The following is a 17,905-nucleotide window of genomic DNA, read 5'->3' as shown; positions in this document are numbered from 1 at the left end:
CTTCAATGGAATAGGAAGTGTACCCCCAGACATCTGAAACTGAGTGAGGAGCTGATGGTAAACCATGGCCACTCCCCTGCTGTAGCAAATACCTGCCCGTTTCTTCTAAGGACAAAAGAGTAGATTCCGAACACGGAACAGCTCTTTCCCTATTGTAACCATCTTCCCGGAGCGAAGCTAATTCCGGAGTAACGGAAGTGTAGCCTGCGGAAATGCAAACGAGTCGAAAAGGTTGACTGACTGACTGTTAAGCATAACCTAGTCAATAACTGATTCCCAGAACAGCAGAAGTCAGTTGCTGAGAGGAAGAAAGCCAAGGATTGAAAACATCCGGAGCCGCACCATGTGCTACCAAAAGCGGCACTGTATCAGCGCGCATATTGGCATGAGATTTGGTCTTGCCCAAAACCCGTGACATCTCGTAAGCGACAGACGGAGATTCCCGAAAACGAAAGAAGTGAGAATCATCCTCCGGAGACCGGAAATCTCCCAAAGCCGAAGGTGGCGGAACGGACATACCTGCCTTAGACACCACCCCTTCCTCGAAGTAGCGAAAAACAACTTCCGCCGCCGACGCAAGAGCGTGAGGCAGCTTGGATGGTAGCCGGAAATTGCGATCTTCCTCTTGCAGAGAAGTACCAAAATCCGACTGCCCGTCCATCACATCCGTGTTACCCGGAAGAATGTCGCCGTATTGACTACGATAGTCAAGCGGAACATCGACCGGAAGGGAAGCCACATGCGGGATGCTATACCCGTGATGTGACTCCCTACGGACGGCTTCCTGCCCAATGGCCGGAAGCTGAGATTGTTGTGTCACCGCCAACTTGTATGCGGAAGGGGACAACAATAACAGATCCCTTCGCGTTTCCGGGTCCCTTCCCTGCTCTACCCGACCGCGAGAACGGAAGGTAATAGGCAGGGGGTCGGAACTTTCTCCCCTTGCCCGTACACCAGGGGGGGATACTTTCTCCGGTAAACGCGCCTCACGTTGGCGGGAGAACCCCGCTACTGGTGAAGCATAAATACCTTTTTGGCCGGAGTGGCCAGAAGAAGAAGCAACACGCGAGGGAACCCCTGCATCGCCGGGAGACTGACAAGCGTGAACGTCAGCCCTTGACACAGTCGCCGAGGGGGGAACCTTAACCCTGGCGAGAGAAGAAGAATCTCCTACCCCCTGCGGTAAAGAGAGAAAACTCCTCCCGCGTGGACTTGAGATCCGCAGACAGCGCGTTGGTTTGCGCGCTCAGAGTCAATAGAAAAGATGAAACCTCAGGAGAAACAACAGGGTTACTACTTAGCAACCTCCGAAACCTTCTCCGCCGACAGAGTAGGCATGGAGGGGGGAAGCAAAGAGGAGGGGGGTGCATCAATGTATACGTCGAACGATTTCGAAGAAGTAGGATCAAAAAGCTTAACGCTAGATGGTTTAGGCTTTCTAGAACTTTTCTTAGGCGAGTGCTCAGCAGCTGCCTGCTTCGTTAAGCTCTTCTTCTTGCCGCTGTCAGACATGACAGCCAGTAAGTCAACTTGTTTAACAAAACAAAACAAAGACGACAAACTCAGGCAAAGACGCACAGACCGAACAAATAACAACAGAAAAATTTGGAATTATCTCACCCAAGACAGCCGTAGGTAGAGAGAGTGGTCGGGAACCAAGGTGAACAGTCTCTGCTAAGTAAACAGCAGCACCGTGAGCTAAGAAGCTCGAGCGTATTCAGCACACGTCCACCGCATGTAAACGCTTGGAAAGGAATAACATGGCGGCGCTTTATGCGCACGCACACGGGAAGTAGCCCCGGTCACGTGGTCCTTCTAAAGGGTCAAGGCCGTTCTTTTTTTAGGGTTGCTTCCCTTGTTACCAAGGTTATGCGTACAAGCGTCCTAGCACTAAACTGAGGTAAATTGCTATATGTGAGTTGGTAGAGTATATGTAATTTAATTGATAATTATGCAACCCTTTGAATAATTCAATCTTTTATACACCACTCAAAAGCGTTGGAATGAAGAATTCAAGAAAAGTTCACAAAAGAAAGAAAAAGTTAAAAAAAGAATTTAAAAGTTGAAAAAAATGTTTTGCTTGCCGGGACATTTAAACCCTATCAAAAAGATTGGCGGTCAAGTCCTCTACCAACTGAGCTAACCTGGCTCATTGCCTCTGGGGGTACAAAGAGACATTTTGACTTCGAGAGTTTCTCGTGAGTTCTCAAGCTTGGGAATCAGTTATTGACTAGGTTAGTATTTGTGTGTTGTTCAAGATAAGTTAACTTGATAACTGCCCCTATTTTTTTTATTCACCTTGGAAAGCAAAATCAAGTAGCATTAACATCAAGTGTGTCCAACATTACAAGGTTGTCGTCACCAAGACTGAGACTGGTCTCAAAAACCGGGAAATCTTTAGATGATGCAGCGGCTACACACAGTTTAAGTCGTTGGACCCAGTCAAGAAATGACCGTTTGAAGTCGTTTTTTGGCACCTGGTTCAGACACTGGAAAACAGCCGATCCGAGGGCTGATCGACTGTCAAATCGACGCCCAGCCAATTGTCTTTTCAGATGAGGAAACAAAAAAAAGTCACAGGGTGCAAGATCAGGAGAGTAGGGAGGATGTGGCAAAGTTTCAAAGTTTTCTTCCTCCAGGTACTCTTTCACCACCTTGGATTTGTGAGCAGGTGCGTTATCATGAAGTAATTTGATCCCTTTCAATCCTGTAGTTGGTCTGGCTCTCTTGTAGTAACGAACGATGCCAGCAAGAACTTTTTCCTTGTAGTACACCCCAGTGATGCTTCTGCCTTTTTCGCGTGGTTTTTGAAAAATGACGCCCTTTGTGTTATAAAATTGAAATTTAAGTAAATTTTCATTTGATTAATATACTTACCCGAATCACATAAAAGCATTGACGCAGTCTTACATGCTTAAGGTCTGAAAAGGCTACCCGTCTTAAACAATTTTAAAGGGAAGCAACCCAACACAAAAAGTGTAAATACAGGTATGGTAATGACCATCTACCCAGGGAGTTACCTCCCGTCCGGGTTACGTGACGTCACTTCCCCTGTAAACACCACGTGTAACTCATACGACGTTACCCACCGAGTATGTTAGACAAGAGTGCCGTAAACAGGCAGTCCTGTTGCCCTCAAACTTCTTCTTCTTCTGCGTTCGTGGGCTAAAACTCCCACGTACATGTGTTTTTTGCACGAGTGGAATTTTACGTGTATGACCGTTTTTTACCCCGCCATTTAGGCAGCCATACGCCGTTTTCGGAGGAAGCATGCTGGGTATTTTCGTTTTTCTATAACCCACCGAACTCTGACATGGATTACAGGATCTTTTTCGTGCGCACTTGGTCTTGTGCTTGCGTGTACACACGGGGGTGTTCGGACACCGAGGAGAGTCTGCACACAAAGTTGACTCTGAGAAATAAATCTCTCGCCGAACGTGGGGACGAACTCACGCTGACAGCGGCCAACTGGATACAAATCCAGCGCGCTACCGACTGAGCTACATCCCCGCCCCTGCCCTCAAACTGACTTTAAATACTTCTTGTCAAGACAGAAGAAGTTAAAAGAAAGTCCGAACGTACTCCTTGAGAGGACATAAAAAGAAGGTGTGAACCCAAAGGCCGACAGCTGTCGTGAATGACCTTCTTGCTACTTGAATTTGAGAGCCTGTTATCTGCTTTCTAACCTAAGTAGAATGCTGATCAGATTCGTAGTAATCCTGAGTAGAAGCAGGAAACAACAAATAATTGTTTCCTGATAAAAAGAGATGGTCGGTGTGATCGGCGAAATGGAAATCGAAAAGTCCAACTGACCATAAGTTATCCTCTCCAGTCCATGCATAAGCAGATGGAGATAGTACGAGGAAGCCGCGATTCTGGTTGTACGTCAGCAACCGAAAGTGCGGAAATCACGATGGCCGAAGCCTGGTGTGACTGGTGACACATGAACAAAATGGCTGAAAGCCATAGTGCCCGTAGGTCAGTCTGCTTGTAGGCAATTGACTGCTTATCAAAAGCCAAAACAGAAATCAAAGAAAGACTGGTCGGCATAACCGGAAACCGGGAAGCCAACCTGCCAAAAGGCTCCAAAGACGAAGTGTCCTGAGGAAAAATCTGGAAGTTACTTTCGCCGCCAAATCAAGAGTCACCATGAGTTTGGCTGAAAAACCAGAACACGTCTGTTCATCGCTGAAAGACCAAAAGTCAGACGCGGAGACCGACGCAAGCCGTATTCATAGATGCCATTACGTACAGACCCTCATCATCCGAGACAGCCGAAGCAGAACCGGAAGTAAGATACAGGGCATCACTGCCCCCAACAACCTAGAACCCCGAAGGGTTGACGTCGGAAGTTGCGGACAGGAAAGAAAAAGTGCTACGATCACCTGGAACATCGGAAGACGAACCAGAAGTAGCCAGAAACCCCAGTGCAGAAGCACCCGCAACACCGTGGTGGTGCGAGCTGATGCTAATGCGTACGATCCTTCACTCGCCGAAACAGCCGAAGCGAAATCGGAAGTGAGAGACAGGGTACCGCTGCCACCAACGACCTGAAACCCGAAGGGTTGACATCAGAAGTCTACTGGCAAAGAGTTATCATTCCCGGAACCATCATTGGCCGAAGCCGGAAATGATTATCCCCCAGTACCAGAACCGCGTGCAGCCACACTGTGCGGAACCGGTAAAGAATGAACGCTACAGCAACCCGGAACCAAATGCAGAAGGTGGTGGAGCCACAAGATGAGAAGTAGCTGTCAGCCCTTCTGCAAAATATCTAGAAGTAACTTCAGCGGCCAAATCCAATGGCCGAAGAAGCCTCCCCTCGACTCGAAAGGTAGACTTGACCTCTGAAGAGTCGTCCCGATCTTCGTCGTCATCCACACCATCAACGACAAAGTCGTCCGGCATAGACTGAACATTCCTGGAACCATCATTGAACCGCGCCGGAAATGATGATCCCCCAGTACCGGAACCTCATGCAGCCGCACTGTGAGGAACCGGTAAGGAATGGATGCTACCATACACCGGAACCGGTGAAGCGGAACCGGAGGTAGCCGGCAATCGATGTGTGAACAACCGGAAACACTGAAGTGCTATGCCCGGTAGCCGAAACGTTAAACCGAACAAGCGGAAGCGGAAGTGAGGAACGGATTGCCGTTGCCACCAACAACCGAAAACCCGATAGGGTTGCCGCCGGAAGTTGATGACAGCGAACGGAAAGTGCCACTATTAACTGGAACGCCCGAAGGCGAACTAGACGTGGCCGGAAACCCCCTTGCCGATGCACCCGCGTGAGAGGATGCCAAGGCAGACGATTCTATACATGAAAAGCCGGTCACACCAAGCCCAACGAGACAGGTAGGGTAACCGTCGAGGCGAACTACACTTTCTGAGGGTGCGGTAAGCAGCGAACTTCCCTAAACACGTACCTCATCGGCAGGCCCCTACGGTTGAGGGAAAGTCAAATCAGCAGAGGTCACGGTAGCTGACGGTCGAGTCCTCGACATCGAGGCAGAGTCGCCGACTCCGGGTGGAAACGCCGCAAAGGCAGAACAAGCCACCCCTCTTCAAAGGTCAACATCTCCTGCATCTGTTCTTGAAGCCCGAAACCAAGGAAAGAGACGCCAAGACTTCTTTGACCTTCGGAACAGGAGACAAAGTAGGCGATAACACAATAAAGGGTCGAAAACGACCCGTAACAATTCTATGCTAACCTGGTCGAAAACTTCCCGACCAGTTAAAAAGCAAGAGAATCCTTAATTAGAGTGTGATTTCTTGGTCTAGCTAAAAAGGAAGATCTCTTACAGATAATTCCCTTCGGCTTAAGCTTAAAAAGAAAGACGAACTGCTCAGCAGGAAACGAATGTCACCCGCCTGGCAGCGCTATAGCTCTTGTCCGCCATGTTGAAAACAACAACTCCGTGAAGACGAAGATACAAAGTTTACAACACAATTTACCAAAATGCAAATGGCGGCACAAGCTATGAACAAGAAGAACCTGTTACAGATAAGTCACAAGACTAAAGCTTAAATAACAATACGAACTGCTCGGCGGAGAGAGGACAAAACCTGTCTGAATGAGCTACAGCAGTCCCTGCAATGTACGGCCCCCGGCGTGAGCGGACACCTGACATGTACGGACACATTTGCTCGGCACGGAGTGTTTTCCTTCTATATTTGCCCCCCCTTAAACGGACACCTGCAAAACGTGGACGCGGACACTCATTTTCGGTCCCAACAGCAGGTCATACCTCCAATGTACGGACAGACCATCGTCAAATGTTCACCACAACAAAGTCGATAACAGAGCAGTCCGGCTCTTGGTACAAAGATCACAGCCGCAATGGCGTGATGACAGTCACTGATAAGTTGAGTGCACGTGTATCCATCAGGAGAGAGAGGGGGGGGGGGGGTAGTTTTGGTCAGGAGTGGAGTACATGTGAAGATGCCAACATGAAACTGCACTGTGCTCTTTATTCTTGTCTGTTGGACGTAAACAACAGAAACCACATGTACAGTCGATGAAGGTCCTGAGCGAAAGAGAGTGAAAAACGGCCACAGTTCTCAGCATCGATCGTGTGTCTGTGTGTAACCTCTTTCATTGACAAGATACTCTTGTTTCCCCTCAGCCTTGACCAGTGAGTCGGTTGCCTAATCTGTGAACCCTTCAGTTGTCTTGCTTTGTCAAAAGTTACGACACAGTCAACTGGTTTTGCTCTGAGTGAACAGTGCAGCTGGCCTCTCTGGCCACAGCCCCAAACAGTACATGGCTGGAGGGAGTGAGAGGGAGTGAGAGAGAGGGAGGGGGGGTGGAGGGGTAGCTGGCTAAACTCTGTGGGGTGTCCGGTGTCACTACATGTCAGCAGGAAGAGCATTGGAGAGAAATAGAGAGGTGTACTCTTCCACACAATTTCCAAGCATCAGTTGTCAGGGCTTGGGGTAGGCATTAGTGAGGGAGAGTGGGAGCTGTGTTATGTACTGTGTATTTCCGACTGAAGAGTGAAAAGTCACTGCCATGCCACATGATCGGCATGCAGTCAATAAAGCCAGACAAGAAGAAAATAAATTACATGACTATGACATGCAGCTCTATCTGCTGCTATTTCTTCAAACTGGTTTTCAAGCTTATTCTTTCAAAGCATCTGCACACGCTCCTCTGTGCTGTGTTTGTGTGGCTGCTTTCGTATGTCAGTGCATGGTGAGTGTGTTCACTGCCTTGAGGATTTATTTTATCTCTTCTTTTCAACACTTTTCATACAAATCATTTTTACAGAACGTTTAAAGAAGTATTAGGAGTTTATTGTTATTGTTTAGTAGCCACAAGAAGTGATTAGCATAGATTCAATCCTGTTGTTTGTGTGTCTTTGTGTGAATGTATGGCGGAGGGGGGGGGGGGGGTGTGGTCACCCCTCCCGTGACCGGACACCTGCAATGTACGGACAGTTTTGCTATGGCCCAAGGGTGTCCGTTCATGAGAGGGACTGCTGTACTGCTCTTGTCCGCCATTGTGAAAACAAAACGAACTCCGTGAAAGCGGAGAGAGACATTTTCACCAGTGAACAGTTACAATAAACAAAAGTTGTAAACAAGAACGATCTCACCAAAAGCGTAGCAAGATGTACCTAGGGTCAATGGCCTTCCTCACAGGAGGCCAGAGGCTAAAAAGCCTAGAAGTACGAACACGTCTGAACACAAGCGCGTTGAAGTAGGGAATGACAATACCGGCGGTATGTACCGCGCATGCGTGGGCTGCCGGTGAGGGGAGGTAACTACCAGGGCCTTGACTTCAAGGTTTTGTTTTGTTTTGGGAGTTACCTCCCCCTGTTACCAGCATCTGTACTTCAATGTCTAAGCATCAAACGAAAGTTAATGCTTTATATGTGAGTTGGAGTAAGAATATGTGATTTAATGGGCGTTGACAGAGACAAAGAAGGGGAATACTAACATGTAAGATCATATAACTGTGTTAGCTCATTCGCTGCGCAGCTAAATTTCCCCTGTGTTCCCTGCCAACGCGCGATTTAGAGCCATTTTGAAAAAAATATTAACAAGAAGGGCAAAGCCCATATGACTCACATGCTTGACCTTGACCTTTACACTAAGAACTGCTTTACACATTTTTCCTACCAAAATACATGTGACCTTGACCCAAGGTCAAGGTCATCCAAGGTCATGCAACACAAAGCTGTTAATTCAAGACATAGGAAGTACAATGGTGCTTATTGGCCCTTTCTACCATGAGATATGGTCACTTTTAGTGGTTCACTACCTTATTTTGGTCACATTTCATAAGGGTCAAAGTGACCTTGACCTTGATCATATAGGACCAAATGTGTCTCATGATGAAAGCATAACATGTGCCCCACATAATTTTTAAGTTTGAAACAGTTATCTTCCATAGTTCAGGGACAAGGTCACTTCAAAATATGTATACAATCCAACTTTGAAGAGCTCCTGTGACCTTGACCTTGAAGCAAGGTAAACCAAACTGGTATCAAAAGATGGGGCTTACTTTGCCCTATATATCATATATAGGTGAGGTATTCAATCTCAAAAACTTCAGAGAAAATGTGAAAAATGTGAAAAATACCTGTTTTTTAGACAACATTTATGGCCCCTGCGACCTTGACCTTGAAGCAAGGTCAAGATGCTATGTATGTTTTTTGGGGCCTTGTCATCATACACCATCTTGCCAAATTTGGTACTGATAGACTGAATAGTGTCCAAGAAATATCCAACGTTAAAGTTTTCCGGACGGCCGGCCGGCCGGCCGGCCGGACGGACGGACGGACGGACGACTCGGGTGAGTACATAGACTCACTTTTGCTTCGCATGTGAGTCAAAAATCAACAACACAAGATAACCTTACATACCTTATGTTTTTGCAAAGTTTGAAACTTACTCTTTTAGAAAATATATGAAACATTTGAAAGTACATACCTTTTGTTGTCTTCATATCCACGCAAAATATCCAATTTGAAGCAAAACAAAAAAACTTTCTACGTCATGGGTTCATCATACACAATGTCATGATCGACACTTGCATTGCCCGAATCATCACCCAAATGATCGTCCATTGGCACAAAATCGTCACCAGAATCTAAAATATCATCTCCACTATCATCATCACTGAGGTCAAGATCAGAACCGTACTGAATAACACGTTCTAGCACTCTTTTCAAGTTACTACGTCTCAGCAGAACGATCCGCCATCTTGGAAAAGTCAAAACACGTGGGTCGCACACCGTCAACAAAATTTTTATTAATCCCAACAATTTAAGGGAAGGAACTGTTTACAGTGAATGGTACCACTGTAGACAGATAGAAGTTCATTGCAGGGGTTGTTTCCCTTGGTCAGCAGGACCGTTTACACCGTTAAAAATTCGTGATATCCGTCGGAACTCAAGTGCCGGCACGCAGCCAACGCTAAACACAGGTGTCGGAATTCCAGTTCCGACGCGCAGCGAATGAGTTAAGCGCCACCCATACAACACACAGAGGTGAGAATAAAAAATGGTCAAAAGGTAGGGAAAAGATTTTCATTGATTTCTTCCCTGTCTAAAAAGATGATGGGTAATGATGCCGACATCACCATGGTGCTGTCAACTGCTTCACAATCAATTCATTCTGTCCAGTGCTTTATACCTCACTTGAGTACCAGGAGGCGAGGTCAAAAAGAGAACTTACCTTAACCAAAGAGTAGTCAGCAATTTCTATTGGTTCTGGCATTGCTAGTGGTGCCTGCACTTTATGTCTTCCTGAGGGAGCAGACGCTCTGCCCTGCAAGGCACAGCCAGTGTCCAGTTAGCATAAAGCAGACACCTCCATGCAGCATGAAGCCAACACTGACAGATTAACCAGGCAAAGCTAAAAGCAGCTTAACAAGACACCTGAAGCTGCGGACCAAAACAACACTTGGCACTCTACACTACACTCCATTGAAAATAAATTGTAGATACAGTGGAACCCCTCTCTAGCGACCTTGAAAATGTTGACAAAAATCGGTCCTTATGGAGGGGGGTCCTTACAGAGGGAGGGGGCGGGGTCAGGGGGCCACAAAGAAAGTCACCTCAGATTTTCTTAAAAAAAGAAAACAGAGAAGTTTGAGTTGCTGACGACCGTTTCCTCAAGCAAACTGCTTCGATTTCATGTTTGACATTGTCGATGGTGTCCACCAGTTCTGGTGCATGTACTACCCTCAGATCTCAGTACACTGGCCAAGTTTCCTCTCAAGACATCAAAGAGACCACCCCATAGGTTAAACTCCCCATAGGTTAAACTCCATCACTGACCCGGGTGCAGGAAGTGTTTCCTCTCTCAGATATGAAAGGGGAACCACCTCTCATAGCTAAAACTGGGTCAATGACCCCTGGGAAGAAGGTCAGTGTCTATAAACAAGGCCACCCAGCTATTACAATAGACCTGCCTTTGATCTCGATGATTGGTTTGTGATGTTTTCTCAGCCCACCCAACCATCACACCTCTCAGCGGTTTAGTGCCTTTGCTTACGCGAGACAGTTATAACTGGTTATAACCGGTTTGTCAGTGATGCGTTATGCTGACTGAGAGTCTTGGCTTTGTCTGACAAAGTCGTTGCACAAGCTGTTAGGTCGGTCCTTAGACGTTAGAGCGGGGTGGTCGCTACACTGGTGACAACTATATAAAGAAACACATCGGTTAAAAAAAAAAGGGTCGTTGTGATGGGGTAGTCCTTAGAGAGGGGGGTCTTAGAGAGGGGTTGGTTCCACTGTACAACAAACGCCTACAATACCTTTCAGATATTTCAGTCTATGTTTTCTGGTTATGAACATCTGGTTATCAGGTAGTATACCGGTATTATTCAGGAAACCAAACTGTGCCAATAAGGCAATTTAAAATTTCACAAGAGCTCTGTAAACCTATGCAGCAACATGCAAGAAACATGGTCACATGTCTATACATAAACCTTTTACTGGTTCCAAACAGTACTTTCTTCATGTTGCATGTGTACCAGATGTGAATTCTATACTAACCGTCATAAAAAAATAGGCATACAAAATGTCAGTGTTAGACAAGATAATTATAAACAAAACTGACTGTTCTGGATATCAATTTGATGATTCTTTCCAATGGCATGCAAAACTTGTTCCATTTTAGCCATTCTGATTTTTTGTCGGTAAACTTTCTTTTGTGAATTTAATTTTAAGGGGTGTCTGTGTTGAATATACCACATGTAAAATCAATCTTTTTTCAATATGATAGGGGAAAGGATGGCCTTTCAAGTCATACAACTGGTTTTACAATAAAAAGAGGATGAAAGTCACTTGCTCATTTAAATGCTTGTTATTCTCTCAGATGCCAAGAGACTGGTTCCACATAACTCTCACTTACTCTATTGCATTAAGAGCACTTACTCTATTGCATTAAGAGCACTTACTCTATTGCATTAAGAGCACTTACTCTATTGCATTAAGAGCACTATACTCTATTGCATTAAGAGCACTATACTCTATTGCATTTAGAGCACTTACTCTATTGCATTAAGAGCACTTACTCTATTGCATTAAGAGCACTTACTCTATTGCATTAAGAGCACTTACTCTATTGCATTAAGAGCACTTACTCTATTGCATTAAGAGCACTTACTTCTCTTTTTTCTCTCAGATCTCTGCTTTTACAATAAATGGTTTCATCACAAAAATATGCACTTGAACGTATGTTGTTAAAAAAGACTTTAACACTGCTCTGTTATCTGATTCAGAGGTAAGAAAATGCAATGTTCAGCAAACCTATCCCCTTAATTTGCTTGCCTAGCAGCTGGTCATCAAACAAGTAGGTAGCCTCTATATCTAGTTGTGCGAATGTGTGTGTGTGTGAGAGAGAGAGAGAGAGAGAGAGAGAGAGAGAGAGAGAGAGAGAGAGAGAGAGAGAGAGAGAGAGAGAGAGAGAGAGAGAGAGAGAGAGAGAGAGAGAGAGCGTTCATGTACGTCTGTGTGTGTGTGTGTGTGTGCATGTGTATGTGTGTATGATTGTGTGTGTGTGTGTGTGTGTGTGAGTATGTGTGTGTGTGTGTGTGTGTGTGTGTGAGTATGTGTGTGTGTGTGTGTGTGTGTGTATGTGTGTGTGTGTGTGTGTGTGGCAAGTGATGTGAGGCAGGGTGATTGGGGTTCAAACTGACTGGATGGTGACGTGAAGGCGAGGTGTGGTTGTGGACAGGCTGAGCTGAAGGATAGAACGCTTCGTGTTCCCCCCTTCCCTGCGTCCAGTATACCTCCCCGCTGCTCGGGTCCAGACCGCCACCTGATCAACATATCAAGACAACCATCTATAAATGTTCACCCTGTAACAGGTTTCATCCAATGTTTAACCTCAACAAAAATAATAACTGCCATGTGCTGTTTTGTGTTGTCAAATATACTCTAAGTCTAAGCCTTACCACAGATAAACAGAATATCACACAGCTTCTTGTGTAACTGGCTGGGTAACTGGATGTCCTCATCACTTTCATAAATCACTGGATTTTTTTTACTCTCCTTTAAATTTCTGTCAAGCCTGTGCTTTGTCTGCTCACACACATGCATGCATGCACACTCACACACATGTGTGCAAAGCATACACACACAGACTCCGAGCAAGCTATTCATTGTTTGAAAAGCGAACAAGTACGGCTATCCCCAATTCTGATGATTTACCAGGGCACATTCCCACTGCTTTTACAATTTATACGTAATTGTATTGTTCTTTCTCATTTCTACTGAACATTCCTCTGGTCTGTTCACTCGTGGGCATGTGCACACGCACAAGCAAATGCACACATGTTAAAACATACACACACGAACACACACACACACACACACATTTGAAAACACAAAGAGAGCTAGCACAGACTGCCCCAAAAAAGATGGTCCTGTAAGTCCAAACAGCCTAACTAAAGGAGCACTTTTTCTCATACTTAAGGCTGAATACTGTTAACATAGGTCTTATAGTAACAAAAAGAAAGAAATGCAAGGCATGCATAGTGAAACAAAATAACAAAAAACAATTTGTGAAGTGCTATCATGCAAGCCATCTTGTTTACATACAGTGAAACCTGTTTTAAGACCTCTGAAAACTATGGAAAATTAGGTCTTAAAAAAGAAGGAGTCTTGAAATAAAGGGAAATTTACAGACTTTATGAAGAGAAAATATGGGCAAACAAGGCCTTAAAAACAGAAGGGGTCTTCAACAAAGGGACTTCAACAACAACAAAAGTTCAAAGCTTCTGCACGAAGTGTCATTGATGAAATCTGGCATGCATGCGCACATGCCCAATAGAGGTATCACACCCAAAAGCCCAATGCAGAAAAGATGATGCTGTCAAAGGGAAAACATTTCTCATACAGATAAAAAAGACCATCTTTTGGGGGGCAGTCTGTGCTAGCTCTCTTTGTTTTCAAATTACATTGTTTTTTGTAAGAGATCCTTTTTGGTGAAAGTGAACCAATATCATCATTTAGGCATTAGTTTCAACTAATTTTCTGCAGAAAATCAATCATGAACTTTGATGAGCACATATCAAAATCACAGCTTAAAAGAAAAAAGTTCAAATCTTCATTGCTTCATTTGCTCTATGCTTAATTCCATTTCCTCCAAGCACAGTTGCTTGCATCCCTGTTGCCATGATACATAAATGCAAACCAGAAAAGGCTCCACTTCAATTCTATACACAATGAAAAAATGAAAGCTGAAGTTGTGTCAGGTACAAGACCAGATTTTCTAACTTGACCAGAAAAGAAACATTTTGGGGCAGCCACACCGACAGTAAATACTGATCACTCCACAAATCTCTGACTCGGCACAAAATTATTTCAACACAGACCCAGGCGCATTCCTGTTGCAGTCTTTTGTTTCCGTCTCTCTTTTCAACTATTTGATTATACTGTTTATGGCTTTCTTTTCCAGTACTGGATTACACTGTTTATGACTTTCTTTTCCAGTATTGGATTATACTGTTTATGGCTTTCTTTTCCAGTACTGGATTACACTGTTTATGAATTTCTTTTCCCGTACTGGATTACACTGTTTATGACTTTCTTTTCCAGTACTGGATTACGCTGTTTATGACTTTCTTTTCCAGTACTGGATTACACTGTTTATGTCTCTCTTTTCCAGAACTGGATTACACTGTTTGACTTTTTTTTCCAGTACTGGATTACACTGTTTATGACTTTCTTTTCCAGTACTGGATTACACTGTTTATGACTTTCTTTTCCAGTACTGGATTACACTGTTTGTGACTTTCTTTTCCAGTACTGGATTACACTGTTTATGTCTTCTTTTCCAGTATTAGATTACACTGTTTATGTCTCTCTTTTCCAGTACTGGATTACACTGTTTGTGACTTTCTTTTCCAGTACTGGATTACACTGTTTATGTCTTCTTTTTCAGTATTAGATTACACTGTTTATGTCTCTCTTTTCCAGTAATGAATTACACTGTTTATGACTTTCTTTTTCAGTATGCATTACACTGTTTATGTCTATTTTTCCAGTATTAGATTACACTGTTTATGTCTCTCTTTTCCAGTACTGGATTACACTGTTTATGAATTTCTTTTCCAGTACTGGATTATACTGTTTATGACTTACTATTCCAGTACTGGATTACACTGTTTATGTCTTTCTTTTTCAGTGTTGGATTATACTGTTTATGTCTCTATTTTCCAGTATTTGATTATACTGTTTATGTCTTTCTTTTCTAGAGCTGTATTACATTCCCAAGCATCATTCTTTGTGTGTGTGTTTGATTCTGTTGCGTGCATCTGTTGCATTAAGTGTCATTGTGAGACTTTTCAGATGGGCACTGCCATGCACACTTTCTCTCTCTGTCTAGCATTATATCTGAATTTAATATCTCCAATGTGTTTGCAGTACATCTAAACCTCTATACTTGAACAAAATAAGAATGGCTGAACTGCATTGAATGCAAACAGACCACCATATACTGTGCAAGCAATTATTTGAATGAATGGCAGTGCTCAAATAAAATACTGCACATGAATTTGTGGAATACTGTGCATCTCACGTAATTCCTGGAACCCTCCCGGAATGTATCCTTAATCACCTAACTGAAACAAGCAACAGCTGGGTTCTCTGGTTGTGATTTGGCAAAACATTTGTATATTCATTTAATCTCATCACTATGCAAACGCTATTACATTTTTGGCACAAGGCATCACTCTTAACTTTACAGCTGCATCCTATCTTTCTATTGAGAATTACTAATGTTACATCAACTGAAAACAGTGCATGCTACACGATTTTTTGGTTGCTGGTGGGTTGTTTTTCTTTAAACATCCAAACAAAGATAAAATCAAAAATTTTAGTAATAATAAATTTTCATTTGATTAATATACTTACCCAACTCACATATAGCAATTTACTTCAGTCTAGTGCTAGAACGCTGCATCGCATCACCTTGGTAACAAGGGAGGCAACTTTAAAAAAAGAGCCACCTTGACCCATAAACAGGACAAAGTCACGTGACTTCCTGACCTTGCCGCCATTTTAAACTCATTCGCACGAAGGCGTAGAAAAAAACTTCCCTCTTTTTTTTAGAACAACCCCACTAGCGGGGAAGGCGGGAGGGAATTAACTATGTGAGTTGGGTAAGTATATTAATCAAATGAAAATTTATTACTAACATTTTCGATTAAATTACATATCTTATCCCAACTCACATATAGCAGATTGCTAATGAAGGCGGTGGGATGCTCAATCTATGAGCTAGGCAATAATTTGCCCTGCTGCTACCATGGCTGGTAGCGCATTGGAACCGTCCTGTCGCGCGCTGGAAAAGTCGCGCAGGTAAAGGTTGATAGAGAGCTCCTACGATCTCCAGTAGGCGGAGTCAAGGACTTCAGAATATCCTATCGATTTTAGCACCAACGTAGATATGTCCCTATCTACCCTTGTGTTCAACGACGATAAGAGTAGTTTTGCTTATGATCTTAAACCCCTTGCATGAGACAGGAAGGAGCATAGTGATATAACTGGTCAGATTCATAATAATGGGTCGCCTATGGCGAGAGAATCCTATAAAGAGGAAAACTATAAAACCATCGGAGATGGTTGTCCTAGCTTCTGATGCCTGACTAAGAAGTCTGGCCGGAAACAGAGTGTACTTTTTGAGAAAACTCAGGTCTTTTAACATCAGACAGGAAATCCTTCAGATGTTTTACACTTCAACGTGCAATAGTGTGTTGTACTTTGGCTCCGTGTGTTGGGGTGGCAACATCAACAAGCAAGACAGGGATAGATTAGATAAATTCATCAGGAAAGCAAGTGGGGTGGTTGGGAGGAAGCAGGACAATTTCACATCAACACATGAACGACGACTGACTGACAAGGTACAGAAGATTTTGGCTGACGACTCGCACCCACTCAGACCGGAATTTGATAGTAGACGGACAGACAGGAGCAACAGATTCAGACAACCAACCGCAAGATCCACACGCTACAGAAATTCGTTCATTCCATCTGCAATTCACATCTTCAATTCTCAGGTGGGGCGGTAGATGCTGGTGTTGTCGCTCTGATGCACGGGGTCAGAGTTCTGTATTGTTTCAGTATTGTTGATTTTGTTTTGCATGATTATATACTCTTATTCTACTCTCTTAGACAATTACATTATGTGATAACCGGCAAGGTGCTGACTTTCGTTTGTGCATTGTTGATGGTGAATGCATGTTAATTTATTTTTAATATACTTTCTTATGTGATAACCAATGTGCTGTATTTTCTCAGGACAAAGAACAAATGTTTATTTTGAATGTTTTATGTATGTTATTATTACGGACACAAACGCTCAGCAATGCAATTTCTCTTTTAGAGATTAATAAAGTTATTGTATTGTATTGTATTGTATTGTAGATAGAGAGCCTCTATTGAAACCTACATCTCCCTGTAAGCCAAAGAGTGTGTGAATCTCGCTACCTCTGCGCGCTGTAGCTAGGAGTAAAAGGGAGAACGTTTCGCACGTAATGTTTATGAAGGCTAGCAGAATGTAGCGGTTTAAAATCTGTGGAGCGAAGAAACTCCGATACCAAAAGACTCGGACTTGTCTTGCTGTGATCTTTTGTATTGAACCCTATCTAGCATATGGTCTCTCTGTGAAAAGAGACCTGTCATCTTATAATGCGAGCTAAACAAGTCACACTGAGAAGATTAGGGAGAAGCATAGCCTAATTCACGTAAGGCCTAGAAGTAGGCCCATGTTCTATCTCGCACAGTCTGGACGGAGCCCAAAGGAGAACTGTCCAAGATACAAAAACACTCCCCCCCCCACCCTCTTTCCCTTTCGGCCTTATCTCAAAAGGCTAATGAGTGAGGAGGAAGGACCCGTTTGCGAGAGTGTGACAGAATGTCACTGGTCTTTTCAAAGAAAAGGCTGAAGTTCTGAGAGGAAATCAAGCACCAGAGAAGACAACCGTTGTCCTCAATGGCTAAGGGAGTGGTATCAGTGAGAGCTAAATACCCATGTCCCTACACGCTGGCTTGAAATAAAGAGGGCGAACTTCTGTTAACCGGACATGTAGCCCTCGCGGGAGCGAAGTACTGCTGAATTTGAGTGTGAGTAAACGACAGTACGATAGCTGAAGCCGTAAGGCCGCAGCTTGAAAGTTAGAAAGAATGCCTGACAGGCCCGTATTCAAAACGGTCACCCATCCCGGTAGTAACCGAGACCGATGCCGCTTAACCTCGGTGGTCGGAACGAGACCGTGTTGCGGCCTTTTGCTGAAAAACGAGAAAGACTATGCCGAGGCTGCAAAGATGAGGGTATACTTTCCCTGTTGCAAAATCAGGAGTGAAACGTCGGGAGTATTGAAGACCTGATTGCGTGCTAGTTCTATGTTAACCCAGCCCGCAATTGGGAAAGACACGTGAGG

General features: G+C 44.1%; 1 protein-coding gene across 1 annotated transcript in view; it reads right to left on the bottom strand.

Annotated features, from left to right (window-relative positions):
• The window catches only part of LOC138970868 (rho GTPase-activating protein 190-like), a 203,090-nt gene that overhangs the window by 77,741 nt on the left and 107,444 nt on the right, over nt 1-17,905 (bottom strand). The window contains exons 19-20 of the mRNA XM_070343430.1: nt 12,158-12,279; nt 9,688-9,780 (exon numbers count right to left, since the gene is read on the bottom strand). Of these exons, the coding sequence (XP_070199531.1) occupies nt 9,688-9,780; nt 12,158-12,279 (215 nt within the window). The remainder of the gene's footprint in view (nt 1-9,687; nt 9,781-12,157; nt 12,280-17,905) is intronic.

This window comes from Littorina saxatilis, linkage group LG7 (assembly GCF_037325665.1).
Source record: "Littorina saxatilis isolate snail1 linkage group LG7, US_GU_Lsax_2.0, whole genome shotgun sequence".
NCBI lineage: Eukaryota > Metazoa > Mollusca > Gastropoda > Littorinimorpha > Littorinidae > Littorina > Littorina saxatilis.
Note: the sequence above shows the minus strand (reverse complement) of the source record. Positions and strands in the feature narration are given on the sequence as shown.